At 52.0% G+C, this 17,711-nt stretch overlaps 5 protein-coding genes; 2 read left to right on the top strand and 3 right to left on the bottom strand.

The window, feature by feature from the left end:
• Nucleotides 1-48: 48 nt before the first annotated feature.
• CHC_T00002020001 (hypothetical protein) lies at nucleotides 49-444 on the bottom strand. Its single transcript, XM_005712920.1, has one exon. It carries the CDS (start codon nucleotides 442-444, stop codon nucleotides 49-51), a length of 396 nt encoding a protein of 131 aa, XP_005712977.1.
• A 5,791-nt stretch (nucleotides 445-6,235) lies between these two features.
• Nucleotides 6,236-8,132, top strand: CHC_T00002019001 (hypothetical protein). XM_005712919.1 is given in 2 exon segments: nucleotides 6,236-8,023; nucleotides 8,024-8,132. The coding sequence occupies 1 exon segment, from the start codon at nucleotides 6,236-6,238 to the stop codon at nucleotides 8,021-8,023; it is 1,788 nt and encodes a 595-aa protein (XP_005712976.1). The 3' UTR covers nucleotides 8,024-8,132.
• Nucleotides 8,133-8,151: 19 nt separating this feature from the next.
• On the bottom strand, nucleotides 8,152-11,778 carry CHC_T00009243001 (ATP-dependent Zn protease FtsH2). The gene is made up of 4 exons (XM_005712918.1): nucleotides 11,342-11,778; nucleotides 9,350-11,236; nucleotides 8,672-8,775; nucleotides 8,152-8,390 (listed from the first exon to the last, which is right to left on the bottom strand). The coding sequence occupies exons 1-4, from the start codon at nucleotides 11,776-11,778 to the stop codon at nucleotides 8,152-8,154; spliced, it is 2,667 nt and encodes an 888-aa protein (XP_005712975.1).
• Nucleotides 11,779-12,385: 607 nt separating this feature from the next.
• CHC_T00002018001 (hypothetical protein) lies at nucleotides 12,386-16,308 on the bottom strand. XM_005712917.1 is given in 2 exon segments: nucleotides 12,386-12,675; nucleotides 12,676-16,308. 1 exon segment carries the CDS (start codon nucleotides 16,306-16,308, stop codon nucleotides 12,676-12,678), a length of 3,633 nt encoding a protein of 1,210 aa, XP_005712974.1. The 3' UTR covers nucleotides 12,386-12,675.
• A 253-nt stretch (nucleotides 16,309-16,561) lies between these two features.
• On the top strand, nucleotides 16,562-17,104 carry CHC_T00002017001 (hypothetical protein). The gene has a single exon (XM_005712916.1). The coding sequence runs from the start codon at nucleotides 16,562-16,564 to the stop codon at nucleotides 17,102-17,104; it is 543 nt and encodes a 180-aa protein (XP_005712973.1).
• Nucleotides 17,105-17,711: the final 607 nt, after the last annotated feature.

The following is a 17,711-nucleotide window of genomic DNA, read 5'->3' as shown; positions in this document are numbered from 1 at the left end:
CTGCTGCTCACCTTTCCGACCTCCCACGCGTCCTCTGCGGGAATCGTGTCATCCATCACCCCATGCGCAACCAGCATGTACTGTACCTTTCGGGTACAGCATTCTCATTTTGAGATTGGATCCCCAAAAAGAGGGGACTCCAAACTCATAATGAGGGCCAGTCCTAACAAAGGACTTTCCTCTCGTTTTTCCTTTCCCTCGCCCCGTTTTTATTGAGTTCTTCACTAAAATCGGAAGCACATTGCTGTAGTTTTTACTGTAATGCCATCCCATAGTTCCACTCCTCGGAAATGGAACAGAGTCTGGACGGTCTGCAGATCCATGCAGCATGGAAGGTACAGCAACGCCTCCTCGCGCATGCACATGGCCCAGTCTGACTCCCTGTAGCTCGACAAAAGCAAAGCTGGACGACTTGTTGCTATAATGAAGTCCCTCGATGTGCATGACCAAAACTGGGCTGGATTGAGATATGAAACGAAAGATATGGAAGGGATGGAGGGTGCGGGGAGAGACTGTGTCGGTGTCGATGTTAGGAGGATGACGCGGTGGCGGGGACAATAGCATGTCGGAGGATGTGTGTTGGTCACGGTACTGAGGAGGTGAGGAAGATGGTGATGGGGCGTGGTGGTCGGGCGCGAGGTAGGGGTGGCGGGGAGGAGGGGACGTGGGGATTTTGGGGGGGAAGGGGGGGTGGCGGGGAGGGGACGTGGGGATATTGAGGGGAAGGGGGGTGGCGGGGAGGAGGGGACGTGGTCTTATTTGGGGGGGAAGGGGGGTTGGTGGCGGGGGGGAGGGAGCGAGGGCGGGGTGGTTCACAGGAAAGGGATTTCGGCGAAGCCACTTCATCATCGATCATGAACTAGAGAGCAGCCTCCCCGGCTTCTCTCCATTTCATGATCGATGCCAAGGAGGCATTTGATTTCAAAAAGCTGAACTCTGGGTGCTGAACTCTGGGTACCCTTCTGCCGTCCGGTGGTGCTCCGTTTCCTAAACAGAGTGTAAAATGCTAGCAAACGACTGTCGCAAATTTCACGTGGGCGTCGAGGCGGGGGAGGGCCGAGTTGTGCACATAAAATGGCGGGAGAAGGTACTGTGTCTGGTTTGTAATGTTGAGAGAACTAATGCTTTGATCTGCATGTGCTCGTATTTGGATTTAATTCCACCCTTTCATTGTACTGCAAGTGCCACTGCACCGCATCGAGTCCATGGAATTTTAGTAGTGTGCATATGGACTGGGTGTGGATTGGTACTTCCTTTAGCCAATGGATTTCGACCAGTTCGCAGAATTACCAAGCATTACAGTGGTTCTGTGTAGCATTCGTTGTGGCGTGCGATTAATTTAATGAAATGATCCGGCCAATAGCGTGACCGCAACTGGTTGAAGGAAAACAAAAGAAAAGAAAAGCGCCTGTTAGGACTGGCCCTGAGTTTCGAGTCCCTTTTTTCTGGGGTTCGAAACTCATAATGAGTTTCGAGTCCCGTTTTTATGGTACTCGAAACTCAAAATGAGAATACTGTACGTATGCGCAGTACAGTACCTGCTCCACCCCTGAAGCGCCCCCTGGCCATGCCTCGACGCCATTCCCATTTTGAGTTTCGAGTCCCTTTTCTGGAGGGTTCGAAACTCATAATGAGTTTCGAGTCCCTTTTTTCGGGGTTTCGAAACTCATAATGAGTTTCGAGTCCCTTTTTTCGGAGGTTCGAAACTCATAATGAGTTTCGAGTCTTATTTTTTTGGTACTCGAAACTCAAAATGAGAATACTGTACGTATGCGCAGTGCAGTACCTGCTCCACCCCTGAAGCGCCCCCTGGCCATGCCTCGCAGCAATTCTGATTTTGAGTTTCGAGTCCCTCTAATTTGGTACTCGAAGCTCAAAAATGAGACTTTGAACAATCGCGTTAGGTAAGGCATGCTCATAATAGGAGAATGCCTTACCTACAGCGCGATTTTCATAGGGTTTGCACACAGCGAACAAACAAATTTACTACTATTCGGTATGTTAGAAATACACTTCTGCGTTCATGATACGCATAGTTTCGATATCCGTGAAACTCGATTCTCCAGTCGCATCGCAGCTCATTGTTCGTGCATTCAAAGGCATATTTCAGCGGATATTTGATCTTGTCAAATTCTAAATAAGGGTCAAGCTATTTTATCGTTTAAGTGATCATTGCTTACTGTGGGATAACTCCTCTCCGCCCTGGGTTGGGTGAGAGGCGGAGACTTTAGCGAGGGAGCACGCGGCGCGGACGCGACGCGCTAATTAAACCGATCGCACGAGCTCGCGAAAAGGGAGTGGCTCACTGGCCGGTTACGCGCAGTCGCCCCGTGGTGCGTGAACGGGAGGGACCGGTAACGGGTTAGAAGCCAGCGCGCGCGACAGACAACCGAAAACGGACGTACGTAGGCGCAAAAGAGACGGGGACGAGCTTGCCCCCGTTTACTGGTGGGGACGGGTGTCAGGTCTTAACCCTTCCGAGGGACGCCTCGGACACCTGTCCCAGTATACAGCACCTGCCGCCTAGTGCGTGCCGGGTACTGTACACAATTATAAAGCTAGCGCCATAATTACTACTACCGCACGGACGCTGCTACTACACGTGTGCATTACTGTACACGCGTGTTGCTCACAGACTACCGCACGGACGACACGTGTGCTACTGTACACGTGCGCCACGCCACGGCCGGTTGGTCAACGCGCGCGCTCCCTACACGTGAGCACACCCGCCCACGTGTGCACCGTGCACGGCCGCACGGTTAATAACCTCTCCGCGCGCGCGACGGTCGTTATACTACACTTACTTCTACGTAATAGAAAAATCAGCATGGTGTCCTTCACATGCAATATACTTGCGATGGGTGGCGCCTCCAACGCCGACGTTTTGTTTCACTGGGGAATCGAGATGCGGAGAGGGATTGAAACGTAGCCGTGCTTATATATTATCTGCTGCAGTAGCTGTGCGCACGAAGATATTTCGCTTCTACGGTTTGCCAGATTTGAAAAGGCAGTGACTTGGGCTACAAAGGGCAATTGCGCTTCAAAAACGCAGGAGGTGACCGGCTGACCTTCGGGTCGTTATTGGCGTCACCTTCAACACCATTTTGAATCCCAAAGATGTTCCGGCTCGCTGTCGGTGATGACGATCCTTAAACTGGACCCAGTCCGTCGCTCGAGCAGGAAGCCACAGCAGTCTCATCCGCAGATCGAGAAGTCTGCATTCGCAATAACAGTGGCTATAGCCCCGCGAGAGACAGATTGCGTCTCGGCTGTGGATCCTTAGTGGTCGTCCCTGTCCTCTCTACGCCGGCACACGCAGATCGTTATTCCTTTTCCCTCTGCCCCTGTTGATGAAACACAACTCGGAGGCTAAAAAGTCAGTTGAAGTATCAGATCCAGTAGTGTCGCTCTAGAAACGAAACAGAGAGCGATAAATACCACAACACCCATATTCTGGACAACAACAGTCGCGAAAGTGGATGACAACGATCGCCCGACGAAACCGAAAAGGACGATTTGCAAATTGCTTCCGGGAGTCCCGTCTCGTTTTCTGTAATGAGAGTGAGCGCCCGATAACAAAAATATTCGGGTTTGCTTTTATATGTATCCCAAAAATCTAACTTTTCGCAGCATTACGAGAAGACTGTTGCGGTTTCGCGCGCTTTTTTCCGTAAGTAAAGGTTAACCTGGTTGCGAATAAATGTTTACTCGGTAAAATTCTGGAGTAAACATTTACCGGCAACGTTCAACTCGACATGGAGTGATTGCTAATCTGCTTGCGAGTAAAGATTTACTCGGGAGTTTTACCGAGTAAACGTTTACCGGCAACGTTCAACTCGACATCGAGTGAATGTTAATGTGCTTGCGAGTAAAGGTTTACTCGGGAATTTTACCGAGTAAACGTTTACCGGCAACGTTCAACTCGACATCGAGTGAATGTTAATGTGCTTGCGAGTAAAGGTTTACTCGGGAATTTTACCGAGTAAACGTTTACCGGCAACGTTCAACTCGACATCGAGTGAATGTTAATGTGCTTGCGAGTAAAGGTTTACTCGGGAATTTTACGGAGTAAACATTTACTGTAAGTAGCGTTATAACTGTAAGCTGTCCTTTGTTTTAATTTAACGTCTCTTTACTCACGCCATCGGTGTATGCCGGTGTAAAAGAGGGGTGCCCTCAACTCCGGACAAAAGTGCTCTAATCAAAAAATCAGGAATTCTCGTAAACAGGCATGAAAAGTGAGTTTCTCTGCCCCGGCCAGCCATTCCTCCTCTGTTTCCTTCTTTTCAGCAGGCCGTACCGGAAAAACACGTGGTTACTTTTAAAAATAATTCTTACCAGTCGAACCCGCGCACCGCAATTGTGTTTAGGCGGGAGTTTCAAACATGGCCTTCCAAATATGAGTGTACAGTAAAATGCGACGTCTGTCCGGACGTCCAGAAGCAATGCCGTTCTATGCCAGAGCGCACAGTTGTTGCGCAGATTCAGACCCTGAAGAAAAGAGGTACGTACTGGGAATGCACTGTAGACAAATATTAGAGATTGAGATTTAATTTTTTGAATAAAAATAGGATGATTTGTGTCCGATCTTTAGAGCAATTTGTCTTCATTACAAAGGGATGTACTTGCTGGCAGCTCCTGTTAGTTTATTCTATTGGCTGTGTATGATCACAACATGTAAGAAAGAGGGGAATCGTAGCTTTCTATTGGTTCTAAAATCATTTTGCACGGATATCTATGAGGGTTTAGATGGCCAATACTGCACCATTGGTCCGGACTGGAGGGCACCCCCCCTTTATGCCGTTTGTTTAACTTAATGTGTAACAGGACATGCCCTAATTTAGCAAATCGGATAAATTTGACATGTCGAAAATTTGATCGTCAGCCCAGCATTTCCCGCGAAGCCCGACACCGAAACACTGTTCTCTTAACACAACTTCGTCTTTCTCCAAAGATAGTCCCCTATTCCACGATTTATGGCGATGGACAAAGGCCGGACTCCCCTGCGATTCAAACATTGGCGCCTTTTCGTGACACACGACACTATATATCCTTCTATTTTGCAAAGAACTGCAAAGAACCGCCACCTCTTCAACGATGGACTCCGAAACGTTTCGTCTTCGGGAAGCGGTTTTCGATCGGCAGAGAGAGTCCCCTACCCCTTACAAGTCTCTAGCTATCAAGCACAAAGTTTCCGTCTCGAAGATTAGAACGGCGTTCCGTCACTGGTGCGCTAATGCCCCGAATTCTCAACCGTAATCGCTTTCCAGACTTTTTAAAGTTGGTGACGAGGTTACTGTAGAGAAACTTATTCTTGCTTTCAACAAAAGCCAGAGATCTTTACTGAGGGATGCAGACGTGGAGGACGAAGGGCGCGTCAGGATCAGTACTGCAATGGAGCTCATTTGACAAGCGAACTTGTTTTGCAAGCTCTCAACGAAAGGGAAGAAAAACGAGCACAAAACGAGGGAAGGAGAACTAAAAGCAGAGCACAAGGTGAGGGTTCCGCAGCGAGGGCTGAGTCGGCAGTTGCAATGCGGAGATATGTCGCCCTTGCTGATGAGCGCATTGAAAAAAGAAAGCGCTTAAGTGACACAAGGAACCACCGTCGCTTCCTTCGTCGAAGGCTTGCTGCTCAAGGGAAAAGTGTGCTTGGCAGCACACATTGACACCGAGTACGAGGGTAGTTATTTGCATTAATTTGTATTGGGCCAAACTCAATCATTCTTGTGTCAAATTTGGGATTATGTGATTTGAGCACTGTTTTTGATGGTCACAACGAGCTTCCCTGCGCGGTGGCTCTGAGACACTGCCAACATATCAGATTTTAGTCATGCAGAAGCTGCTGTAAGCTTTCGATTGGAGGAAAAAGGAGCAAAACGAGCCACGCTTTCCTATTCTATGCTCTTTTTAGCATTTCCTTTCCTGAAAATTTTCTTTCATGTCAAATTAAGGCATGAACTTTACATCTTTATTTACCACAGAGCTAAGACCCTTACTCCGCCCTCTGCCGTCACCGCCTATGGTCTCGCGCCAAGCCAACCTCGGTGTCTTCCCCCCGCGTTGCCTCTCGCCTACGCCGCCGGCGAGGCGCTTCGCCGGCGGCGTAGGCGAGAGGCTCCTCAACCGCCACACTTCCACCTCCATGCCTCTACCCGTCTTTTAATTTTCTGTTGGTCAATTATCAAGCGCAGGAAGACAACTTTAGGCACAAGCGCATCAACTCTCCACCCAGATGTACGGATTCCTAGAACAAGAGTACACGGTCCCGGTACCGGTACCGTTATGGAACGTGGCGCGATTCATGTTCATAAGTGTGGGCGTGACTAGCCTCTTGAGCAAATTGTGGAGCTCTATTGGCGCTAGTGCGGCCGGGTGCGTGGTTGCGCGAGGAGGAGAAGTCCAACTACGTTCCAGGACGTTCACGCGAAGCTCTTTAGTAGCGGAGGAGGACGCAAAAAATTGGAAAGTTCGTTGGTTGATCAACGCGGTGGCAATGCTTTTGTTCGTTTCGGATCTGGCGTTAGAGTTTGGCTCAGGGGCTAAGGAAGTATTGGCAGGTCCCCGGCTGGGAGCGGGATACCAACAGGCGCATGCGCTGCCGCAGTTGGAAGTAATCCACACGTCCTTGGGCCACTGGGATATAGCCAGCCAAGCAGGCGAGCTCTACTTCCAGGATTTCAAGGTCACCGAGATGAGCCGTTATAGCTTCACTGACGGGACGAAGCCGAGCGTTGACGACTTAGCCGATCTTCGCAAGAGGGATGTACTCGACAGCAGTTGGCAACGCATCGACAGTATTAACAAGGGGGCTTGGCTTGCAGTTAGACAGCTAGCCCATGTCTCTTTCGCTGGAGCCCCTGGGAAAATGTTAGTTAGGAATCGTACCGCGATTTATTCTGGGTACATGGGAGAGTACGTCCTCGAGATTATTGGACAGGGAAACATAGACAGTTCCATATTCGCAGAAGCCATGTCGGAAACGAGGCTAGCCGTCGCTTTTACCACACTCACTCGCACCAACTCACCTTTGAGGATATCGCTCCCGGCAAGACCGCAATTCGAGGTCAATTGCGGAGGGGACGGCACTTCAATCCCTGGGTGGAAGGTAGTTTGTAGACCGTTTACGAGTCGACCGTGGCAGATGCTAAGACCAGAAGTGGCAGCGACCAGGGACAGAAGGTGGCAAGTCGAGTCTGAACTCGTTGATGTGTACTTCGGAGCCCCTTCGGACCGGGGCGATGTCCAGTCAGATGCAGATGGCCTGGAGTACAGCCCACGCACTTCGGATGGAGCTTCACGTGTGGTCTCGACACGGCGTGGATCTATCTTGTTGACCCTAGGGCGATGGCAGATGAAGCTCTCAGTCTCTCCGAAGGGGCTAGTAACTTGTCTTCGACCTCTCCACTTTAGGACTGACGCCGAAAGTTACGCCTGTCGTGTGCGGCTGTGGCAAGAGGAGACGGAGCAACAAGGGGCCATGATGGCATTACAACTTGCTATGTATCGCGACTCCGAAGCTTGGGCGATCTACGACATGTGGAAGGCGAGTCCGGCGACAGTCAGTACAGTGCGACTCGAGTGGATAAGGGGTGGACTCACGTCACGAGCAGCGCGACAGGTCTCAAACACTAGAACTGTGGCTACAGTGAGAGCGCCGTTCCTACTAGGGATCATGATAATATTGGGAACTACGCTTCTAGGCATACTAGTGCTCATAAGTAATATGCGGGTGGTTGGTCGTGGTCCAGCGCTGCTTCGAAACTTAACCATCGAGAGAACTAGGAGGTCTCTAGCCATGTCACAATCAACACGTTTCAATTGCTGTCATGTACCGTGCCACAGCCCAGTAACGTCTATAGTTGCGACTGGAGATCTTACCTGCCACCTGACGACCACGTACCGAGAAAGGGTGAAGACCGAAAGAGTCATTGCTCCCGAGAGGGGCTACATGCTACTCATGGGGACCGGAGGATTTAAAGGAGCTAAGCAGGATGAGGTAAAATCTGATGACTGTACGTAACCTCCGGCTCTACACCTGCTGTAGTAATTACTACCAGTGAGCGGACCGAGGGCGACGGCCAGCTACGTACCGACATACTTCTTGTGGACGCGCCCGCTGTTGTCGAAAACTTGAAATCTGTCACAGCATTACTTGGCTTTCGAGCCGATATTACTGCAGCAACACTTTGGGGAATGACGCTGCTGACAGTAAAGACCGATGTGTCTGTGGACAGGTTCATCAGTGATCGCAAGGAAACAGAGGTCAATGAAGTCCTTCTTGCTGCAACTCTCGGTCCTGCTCTTCTTATCTTGGCAGTGACTGGAATAGTCGCTTTTGTCGGATGGATAAAATATATCGCTCTGCCAAATCGAGGCGATTGCAACCACTTCAATTCCCTTTGGGATTTGGTTTCTTTAGGCCTCGACGCATCCGATGTTGATGGTGAGCGTGGACGAACTATTCGACAAAGACTGACTATTGGAGTACACGAAAATGAACCTCAACTTAGCATAAGAGAGGAAGCTGCCAGGACAGGTGAGGCCTGGATTCCGCAGGAAGGTGGCCTCCAAGGCACCCCTTGAGCGCATTGCATCCGTAATATTCAAAGGCCCAGTGGAGCGGGTGAAACCGCTACCACTCCGAGCTTATCTACTGGAGATTATCTACTGGAGAGGTAAGCGAAATACCGCGGAAGGAATGGACTCCATTGAAGTGGGGCGGGGGGCATCTTCCACCTTGTTGAGGAGAATACGAAATGAGCTACTATAGCCCTCCGCTTACCCCAGAATCATTACTTTTGGTCGCGGATCTACTGCAAATTGTTGGCCCTTCCCTTCAGCGGACACGTGCGAATAAGGTTGTGCTGTTGCCTTGATATGAACGCCTAATCGCAAGTCTGCTTTAGATCTTCAACCAGCTTGCATGGATTTTTGCTAGTCTTGATTTTGCGAGACATCTCTTCCTTCACTGTGTGGTATGTCTTCTGAAGCGGGCCTCTTAAACCAGGGGGGAACTGGCTAGCGCATCCGTTCTCATCTCATGATTGAGATGTGGGATGCTCAAGGATTCGTGGCCGCTCGTGCGTGTTGACCACATTTCCCAACGAGGCGAAAGTCTGACAGGCTTCTATTGCATGTGAAGTGAATTTGCGACCAAACTTTAACTTGCGTGCGGGGGTACACACTTGCAGACAGGTTGGCGGGCACGTTCCATCCTACCGGTCTGCGCAACGTGCACTACATCGAACTTTAAGAAGCAATATCCGATTGTCAAAGTGAAGTGAAGACAAGCAGAGCGTGTCGGTGTTGTTCCTTCATTTTTTATATATGGCTATGGGGGGTCTACGCTAGCTCTGGTATTGCTTCTTCGTCGGGTGTTGGTCTAGTATGACCCCTCCGCTTGAAACCTTGGCCAGTCGGGGCTCCTGCCGGCGCTCCCTCAACGGGAATTGGTGGAGTAGTAGACGGGTCCCTGGCGCTCGGATCATCGTTTTCACCTCCCTTCCCAGTCCGCTTTTTCCTATCTTGCTCGTACCGCCCTACCAATTCGTCGTATGTCGCTGGCTTCGCGAATGGCCTAGGGCCGAGCACGTCGATCAAATCCTCTTCACCAATGACTTCCTTGTCGAGCAGTCGGGTTGCGAGATTTTTCACGACGTCCAGTTTTTCAGTTAGTAGCTTTTCACAGTCTAGATACGCTTCTTCAACAATCCGTAAAGCCTCATCGTCGATCAGCTCTGCTGTCTTTTCGCTGTACGGCTTGTAAAATTGATTCCCTGATTCGCCTGCCTTGGGAAAGTAGATCTTCCCAACCTTCTCACTCATCCCAAAAGTGGTAATCTGTGCATACACGGCACGGGTAATCCGCTTCAAATCATCTTGCGCACCTGTAGTTATGCTGCCGAAACATAATTGTTCCGCGACGCGACCTCCGAGAGCCATTATCATGAAGTCTTTCATTTGCTCCCTAGACTGTAGGAATTTGTCCACAGGTAGATACTGCGCAAAACCAAGAGCTGCAGAACCCCTGGGGATGATGGAAACCTTAATTAACGGGTCAGCATGTTTTAAGAACCACCCAGCAACGGCATGGCCTGCCTCATGGTGAGCTACAATCTCTCTCTCTTTCCGAGAAATGACCTTGTTCTTCTTTTCAAGACCTCCAATGACTCGGTCTATGGCCTTTTCAAAGTCGATCATTTCGATAAAGTTTTTGTCCTGGCGGGCGGCGATAAGGGCAGCTTCGTTACAAATGTTTGCAATGTCAGCTCCAGCGAAGCCCGGAGACAAAGCTGCCAGTCGCTTCGCAATCTTTGATGCTTCATCCTTTAGCTTCAGTGGTTGCAGATGAACCATGAAAATTTGATACCTGCCCCGCATGTCCGGTTTGTCAATACTGATTTGACGATCGAAACGGCCTGGACGAAGGAGAGCCTTGTCCAAGACATCAGCTCTATTCGTACCTGCCAAGACGACCACGCCAGCGCTTGATGAGAATCCGTCCATTTCAACCAAGAGGGCATTCAAGGTGTTCTCTCGTTCATCATTACCCCCAGAAATCCCGCTCCTCCCCCTCGCCTTTCCAATGGCATCAATTTCATCAATGAAGATGATACAAGGCGCGCTGGCCCTTGCCTGTGTGAACAAATCGCGCACGCGACTCGGTCCCACACCGACAAACATTTCGATGAAGTCGGACCCACTCATCGAAAAGAAAGGGACATTCGCTTCGCCGGCTGTCGCCCTTGCCAGTAGGGTCTTTCCCGTCCCTGGGGGTCCTACCAAGAGCGCCCCTTTCGGGATCTTCGCACCGAGTTTCTCATATCGTGCTGGGTTCTTCAGGAAGTCGACAAACTCCATGACCTCCAACTTGGCCTCGTCCAAGCCCGCAACTTGCGAGAACGTCGTGGTCTGCACCCCGGCTTCGCCACCCTTGACGACCGTCGGGTTGGCTTTGCCCACTTGAAAGATCCCGCTACGCCCCCCTCCCATGCCTCCAAGCTGTCCCAAGGCGTTTCTCAAGACGAGAATACCAATCCCCAACAGTATGATCGAAGGGGCTTGTCTCAACAGCTCCGTCGTCAAACTCGATTCTTTCGTATACACAACCGGCACCAAGTCATCCGGCTCAATACCAAGATCTTCCTGCACTGCTTCCAGCTTGCGCTCAAACGTATCAATAGTGCCGATATTGAAATAGAATGGCGACTCGGTCGAGTTGATTGTAGCCATGCTCGGATTGAGCTTCCCGACGCCATCAACTCTCCCAGAATCGGCCGAGAAGCCGCCCTCTCCCGCGCCCCACCCCGCCTCGTTCGCTTCCTGCTCTCCGTCCAACCTGCCCCTCTGCCCCCTCCTGGTCTCGAAGGCGGCATCCTGCGGCCGCGCGCGCGCGGACGTGCGCAGGTACACGCGGGCTACGTTGCGATTGACGACCTCGATGCGGTCGACGAGCCCCGGTTCCAGCAAGTCCCACACGAATGCCTGGAAGGAAATCTCCCGGCCGTGGTCGCGCGAGCCGAGCAGCGACAAACCCAGCATGACGAAGAGTGCCAGCGCGGCCTGGCCCATCCATGAATTGCTCTGATCGTCGTCGCTTTGCGGCTTGCCGGGCTTGCCGGGGCCGTCTGTCTTGCCGCCCTCCTTGTTCCCGCCGCCCCCACCACCCGCAACGTTGTCGGCTTTCGCTTCAGGCCCCTTGGGGTCGCCGTTTTCCGCACCGGGGCCCGTTTTCCCTTTGCTGGCGGTGGGTTTTCTCGGATGGTCCTCAGTCATTTTGTTTGTATCTTGCCCGCCCTTGTCGGCCGAATGGAGTAGTGATGAGAGCCATGGAGAGTTTGATAAATGCGAGTACTTGGGATGGAAGTTGGGGTAGGTGGTAGCGAGCACACGGAGGTCCTGTGAGGATGCTTTCGGTAGCAAGTAAGAGAGCGTGCGGCGTTGACGCAAATGCGCGGAGCGTGCCAGCACTCGAAGCGCATGCCCTCGCAAACGGGCTGCGGAGGCGAGCATGGTGATGTTCCACGGGCCGGGGGTGACAATTGGGGTTGATTCGAGCCTTATAGGTGAGATGCTGCTTGCCGGTGACCGAGGAAGAGTCGTAGAGGGCAGTGCAAAGAGTTGGGCGCAGTCGGGCTGTGAGATGCAACTGGAAAGAGGCGGTCCCTTTCTAGCTAGCGGCGTGTCTTTCCACCGGGCGTGGCAGGACCGTTGTCGCGAATCTGGGGGGTGTTGCTAGTGAGGCGTTGGAGTGACGGCCCCAGTTGGGGATCGTATCGGCGGGCGAGCAGACCAATTATGGCGGTTCGCATCACATCAACTGCGTGCTGATAGGCCGCTCTAGAGACCTCTTCTCTTACAGTAGATTTGTCACGGGGTCACGTTTTTCTAACTGTCACGTTTATCTTCGAAAGAAGCGACCTTTCCACCCTGCCGCTTCTTGCCCTTCGTAATTTACTTTAGAGAACTACTTTATGTGGGCAGAGCAGAGCAAGTCATCCTCCTTCAAAGTACCGCACCGTACAATTCTTTTTTGATACTACAGTAGTGATACAAGGAGGAACGACCCTACTATTCTTATAAACAAAAATACACATTTCATTCACATGCAACCACCAGGTCTACGACTCTTAACCCTTAGAAGGGTAGCGCTCGCGAAAAAAAGAAAAACACTCATGATTGGCCTGGATCGTTTGTCACGAAAGTTAACGCAACGTTCTTGTTCACTTGCTGCACAGAGCTAACTTTTCTCTTGTGCGTCACCCCATACCACATATCCCCCGCGTTCACAAACTCTGGTCGGAACGTAGTCGTAACAAACTGAGTCCCAAGGTTCGCCCGCTTCCTGATCAAGTTGGCGACAGCTTGTCGATGCGTCGCATCAAGGTTTGCATCAATCTCATCAAATAGATAGAACGGTGCTGGGTCAAGTCTCTGAATCGCAAAGATAAGCGCCAGCGCCACAATTGACTTCTGCCCGCCACTCAATTGCTGAAGTAAATACGCCTGTCCAGTCGTGCTGAATGAAATCTTCATCGCAACACCCGTGTACCGGATTCGCCGCGGTTCTCCCTCTTCCCCATCATCGTTCTGCCCATTGTCGCCCGACTTGAGCATCACAAGCGACGCTTTGCCGCCAGGAACCAGCTCGCGAAATACATCGCTGAAGAACTTCGACACTCCTTTGTACGTCCGCAAAATGTCGTCATCTTTCCTGTGGTCGAGAGACTCAATCAGCTGCCGAATAGACTGCGCACCTTCTTCCAGCTCTCCGAGATGCCGTGTCAAAGAGTCTCTTTCCTCCGTAAACTTCAAATACTGGTCTAACGCCTTCTTGTTCACATGTGAATATTTCTGAAGAGACTGGTTCGTTTTCTTCAATTTCTTCATCAATACCCCCATCGATAACCCCCGATGCTTGTCAAAGTCTGCTGGCAATGATCCAAGCTCCCGAATGCTCTTCTCTGCATCACTCTTCTTTTGCCTTTCGATTGACCTCTGATTGTACCGCCGCTCCACCATTTGCCGGTCATCTTCCAGTTCCTTACTAATCTTGCTCTCTTCCTCACGATCGTGTTCTAAACGATTGCTGAGTCGATTATGCCGTTTCCGTTTGTCATGCACTACTGCACTGCTCTCTTCTATCGACTTCACCACACTATTCACGTCAGCCTCAGCCAAATTTAGCTCCTCAAGCTTGTTACGTAGCTCATTCTGTGTTTGTGCCTGACTGTCATTGTCGTCTGACATCATCATAGAACTGTCCTGGCCACCCAGATTCATCGCTTCGCGCAGAGCAGCTGCCCGCCGTTCCAGGTTTCCGCTCAACTCAGACTGCAACGACACAACGGACCTTTCAGCAAGTGCACGCTCATTGCTCTTTGCCGTCACTTCCAATCCCAGCGTCTCGAGTTCGGACTTCAGACACTCCATTAGGACCTCTTCTTCCGGGGACAACCCCGAGACCATCGGAGTACCCAATTCTTTTTCATGGTCCTCTATTGCCGCTTCAGCGGCAGTGATAGACTCTTCAGCCACTGCCATCCGATCCTTGGCTCGCGGGATGTTGGCCTTGTCGTTTTGGATGTATTTTGAGAGGCGGGCGATTTCGGTGTGGAGTCGAGCTGCTGTCGAATTGGATGTTCTCTTTGTTGATTCACGTCTTTGCATTTCACCAAGTACTCTGGTCAAGCTTGCATCGACCTCAGCTTCTTTTGCTTGCCAACTTGCCTTTTGAGGTTCCAAAGCTGCCAGCTCGGCTTGCGCCTCTCGGAGAAAGCGTGCTGCATCAATCCGGCTTCTAGAAGCGTCCATGTAGCCTCCGTGCATAGCCCCTCTCTTGTTCACAACATCACCGTCAAGAGTGACGCAATCAACGCCATGTCTTTTCGACATTTCAGCTCCTATTTCAACTGTCCTTGTAACCAGCGTTCTGCCGAAGATCTGCCGAATAGCTGGAAGAAACATATCTTGGCATGAAATCTTGCTAATGAGCGGAATAGCGTCTGCGGTCGTTGAAGGTGGCCGCCTTTGGTTGTCGTCTAGCCGATTGAGTGGGATAAACGTGACCCTGCCAGCTCGCCGCTCTTTCATGATCCTTACAAGCCTCGCAGATGTTGCATCGTTATCCACGACTATGTGAGTTAGTGTGGAACCTGCAATGGCATCGGCTGCCGATGAAAACTTTGAGTCGACATTGATAAGGTCAACGAGCGGACCATAGACACGATTAGGGCCCAAATTACGCGGGTCTTCATGAGAAGCCCGCATCACCGCTTGAATGGCTCTGTACGCACCAGCGCCAAGAACTGACCTCTTTGCAGCTTCCAAACGCCCCATACCATTGTGCAAATCCCTAGCTTTCGCCCGAAGATCACTTTCCTTTCGCCGCGCTTCTTGCCGCTCAGCATGCAGACGGTCCCGTTGTGCTCGCAGGGTGACCAACTCAGGATCACCGCTATTTGCACTCGCCAGCAGCTCCTGCCGTTGGGCTTCGTATTCTTCCTTTCGGAACTGCCCCTTTTCTATGGCCTTTTCCAATCTCACAATGTCCTTTTTAGCTGACTCAATTTGCGCGACGCAGCCGTCCCGCCGTTTCTTCTGTTCGCGGATCAATTTCCGCAGATGGGCATCCCGTGCTTGAGCGTTGGGGAAGTGGTTTGTTCTATCTTCCTTTACGCGAAGATTGAGTAATCGTCTTTCACTGTCAGTAAGCTTCTTGCGGAGCTTAGATTCTGCTTTCTGTAGTGTTTTAAAATGCGTCTCCAACGGTTCGAGCTCTTCCCTCTTGCTCTCGATGAGTTGCTCAACCTGATTGAGTTCGGAACGTGATGTTGCAACGGTTTCGGCGACTGTTTTTGCCGCTTGCTCTGCTTCCGTTACGAGCACTTTATACTCGGCGACTTTGTCAACGGCCTTCTTCCGCTGGCCATCCATTGCCTCTAATTCTTCCTCACTCCTGCGCAGTTCCGGTGCTAATGACTTGATTTCCCTTTCTGCACCTGCAATATTTGCTCTGACATCAGTTAACCTCGCTTGCAGCTCCTCTGTCCTCGAGCGGTACTGATGATTGTCTCCATCCAAACCCTCCAAGGCAGCTTTTGCTTCCTCTACCTCTCGAACATGGATAGTGTACTTGAGTGCCTTTCGTTCTTTATCCAGGGACTGGAAGGCGCGAAGTTCGTCCTTTTCCGATTCCAGCTCTCCCAAACGTGAGTCAATATAAGCTATGACTTCTGAAATTTTGTTGCGATGAGCATCAGACTCATCCATACTCTTGAGGGACTCTGCACGGCGCGAATTGTAGATGCGAGTGCCTGCGACTTCCTGCAGCAAATCGAGGCGCTGCTTGTCAGTCATTGCGCACAAGGCGGCGACCTTCCCTTGTTGAACAATGTAGTATGGATTTGAACGGGATAAGCCAGCAGTCTCAAGCGTGCTGAAGACCTCGGAGCGCGTAACGTTTTTCCTGTCCAACAAGAACTCATCCTTCTTCAATCCAATCATACGTCTGAGAGCGACCTCGTCTCTGTCGAATGGCAGGCGACCGTGAGAATTGTCAAAGACAATTTCCACGTATGCGGACAGGACCGAGGCCCCTGCACCTTCGTGAAGCAGAGCGACGCGGTCTTCGGCGCGGAGAGAGGAATAGGTATCAGACAAGACAAAGCGCACGGCGTCAAAAAAGTTGGACTTGCCCGAACCATTGCGTCCTACGACGACATTGTGCCCCGCCGCGAATGGCCCGACGACCGTCGCATCGCGATAGCTCTTGAAGCCGGAAATGGTTATTTGCGTGATGTGCATCGTGCAAGGTGCTGAGGTTGCCGGGTTACAGGGAAATGAGCGGATACGAGCCTAGCGCGGCTTCCAAATTGGCATCGGGCAGCGTCTAACGACGCAGGAGATGCGGCGGTTAAAAGGGTTGAAACCAAGAGGGGCTTCCGGCGGTTGGGTTTCGCTTCGGCTTGGAGGTGCGCCAGAGAAGCGGGGGAAGAGGCGTCGGAGCTAAGGATTACCAAGGGTAGCTATTGGATGTTGAATAGCGCAACAAAAAGAAATGAAAATCGAAAATGGCGTTCGGGTTGGCATATTTTCCCGCCAAAATATCTACGCTACAATTAGTCTCTACTCACAAAGAATGCGCATCGGAGTGTCACTTGTTAGTCTGTTGCGGTTGCAGCTTGTGAAAGAGGAAGTCGGTCGCCTTCCTCAGTGCTTCAACTTCCGCGCGAAGTCGACTTCGCTCATTCCCAACCGCCGAGCCGCCAAAATACGCACTGATCACCTTATCCTTCCACGTCTTTGGCTTCTTGCCCTTTTCCTTTTCCTCCTCATCCCGTTCCTCTCCCGGGCCGCACATCCTCACAACCTCCCTCAGCACACCCAACTGCTCCTCCAGGTCCTTGACCTTGCATTCCAACTCGCCGCATTGACCACAGTCGTCGTCAACTCGGACGCGTCTCCCCCTGCCCTTGACACCCGTCTGCACAGCACCCGAAATATCCTCCCCAAAGCGGTCGTCCCGCGGACCTGTAGACGTGCTCTCCGTCCTGCTTCTCCTCTTCGACGCGCTCCTCTGACTTGCGAGTTCAGTCCCTAAATCCACGCTCTCCAACTCGTCATAGTCACCGCTCACAGCCCTGCCCGCGCTCAGCACTCCCTCGCTCGCGCTCTCCGACTGCAACTCCTCGTTCACCCCCGGCCTCTTCGCGAGCCTTCTCGCGACGGCCTGCATGTCACTCAAGCGCTTCTTCCTCAGCTCAGCCTCGAGCTTTCCCCTCTCCTCCTTATGCTGCATTTCCCTCAACACGGCGTTCTTCTCCGCCTGCGACAGCGTTGCCATCCTCTCCGGAGCCCACGGCGGCATGGCCGCGCACGCACTGCACATACCACAAACCCTCTGCGCACGTTCCTTTCGTCCGCTCCCATCCGAATCACTTGTACTCTTCACATCTTCGCTACTCACCTGCGTGTGCTCCTTCGTCGCAGCGATAGCGGCGCCCTCAAGCAGGGCGTCCGAGGAGCGGAACGCGGCGAAGGTGCCCGCGCGCGGCAGGCGGCGCGACTGCGGGCGCGGCGCAAGCGCCCTCAACGCGGCGGGGCTGCCCGCGTGCAAGTCTGGAGCGTGTGCGCTGGCCCTGCGCGAGGCGGGCCTGCGGAGCGGGGCGGGCGCGGCGGGGCTGGCGTCAACCGGCGGCCGCCGGAGC

Source organism: Chondrus crispus, genomic scaffold (assembly GCF_000350225.1).
Source record: "Chondrus crispus Stackhouse genomic scaffold, scaffold_121, whole genome shotgun sequence".
NCBI classification, from domain to species: Eukaryota; Rhodophyta; class Florideophyceae; order Gigartinales; family Gigartinaceae; genus Chondrus; species Chondrus crispus.
This window is presented reverse-complemented; position numbering and strand designations above follow the sequence as displayed.

What these genes read in the sequence shown, in the direction of transcription:
- CHC_T00002020001 (XM_005712920.1), bottom strand. Translation starts at nt 444, where the DNA reads ATGCACATCGAGGGACTTCATTATAGCAACAAGTCGTCCAGCTTTGCT.
- CHC_T00002019001 (XM_005712919.1), top strand. Translation starts at nt 6,236, where the DNA reads ATGTACGGATTCCTAGAACAAGAGTACACGGTCCCGGTACCGGTACCG.
- CHC_T00009243001 (XM_005712918.1), bottom strand. Translation starts at nt 11,778, where the DNA reads ATGACTGAGGACCATCCGAGAAAACCCACCGCCAGCAAAGGGAAAACG. An exon ending in AGGAGGGGGCAGAGGGGCAG is followed by an intron (nt 11,237 to 11,341) that starts GTTGGACGGAGA and finishes GCTCAATCCGAG; the next exon opens with CATGGCTACAATCAACTCGA. An exon ending in GTATTTCGCTTACCTCTCCA is followed by an intron (nt 8,391 to 8,671) that starts GTAGATAATCTC and finishes AGGGAATTGAAG; the next exon opens with TGGTTGCAATCGCCTCGATT.
- CHC_T00002018001 (XM_005712917.1), bottom strand. Translation starts at nt 16,308, where the DNA reads ATGCACATCACGCAAATAACCATTTCCGGCTTCAAGAGCTATCGCGAT.
- CHC_T00002017001 (XM_005712916.1), top strand. Translation starts at nt 16,562, where the DNA reads ATGAAAATCGAAAATGGCGTTCGGGTTGGCATATTTTCCCGCCAAAAT.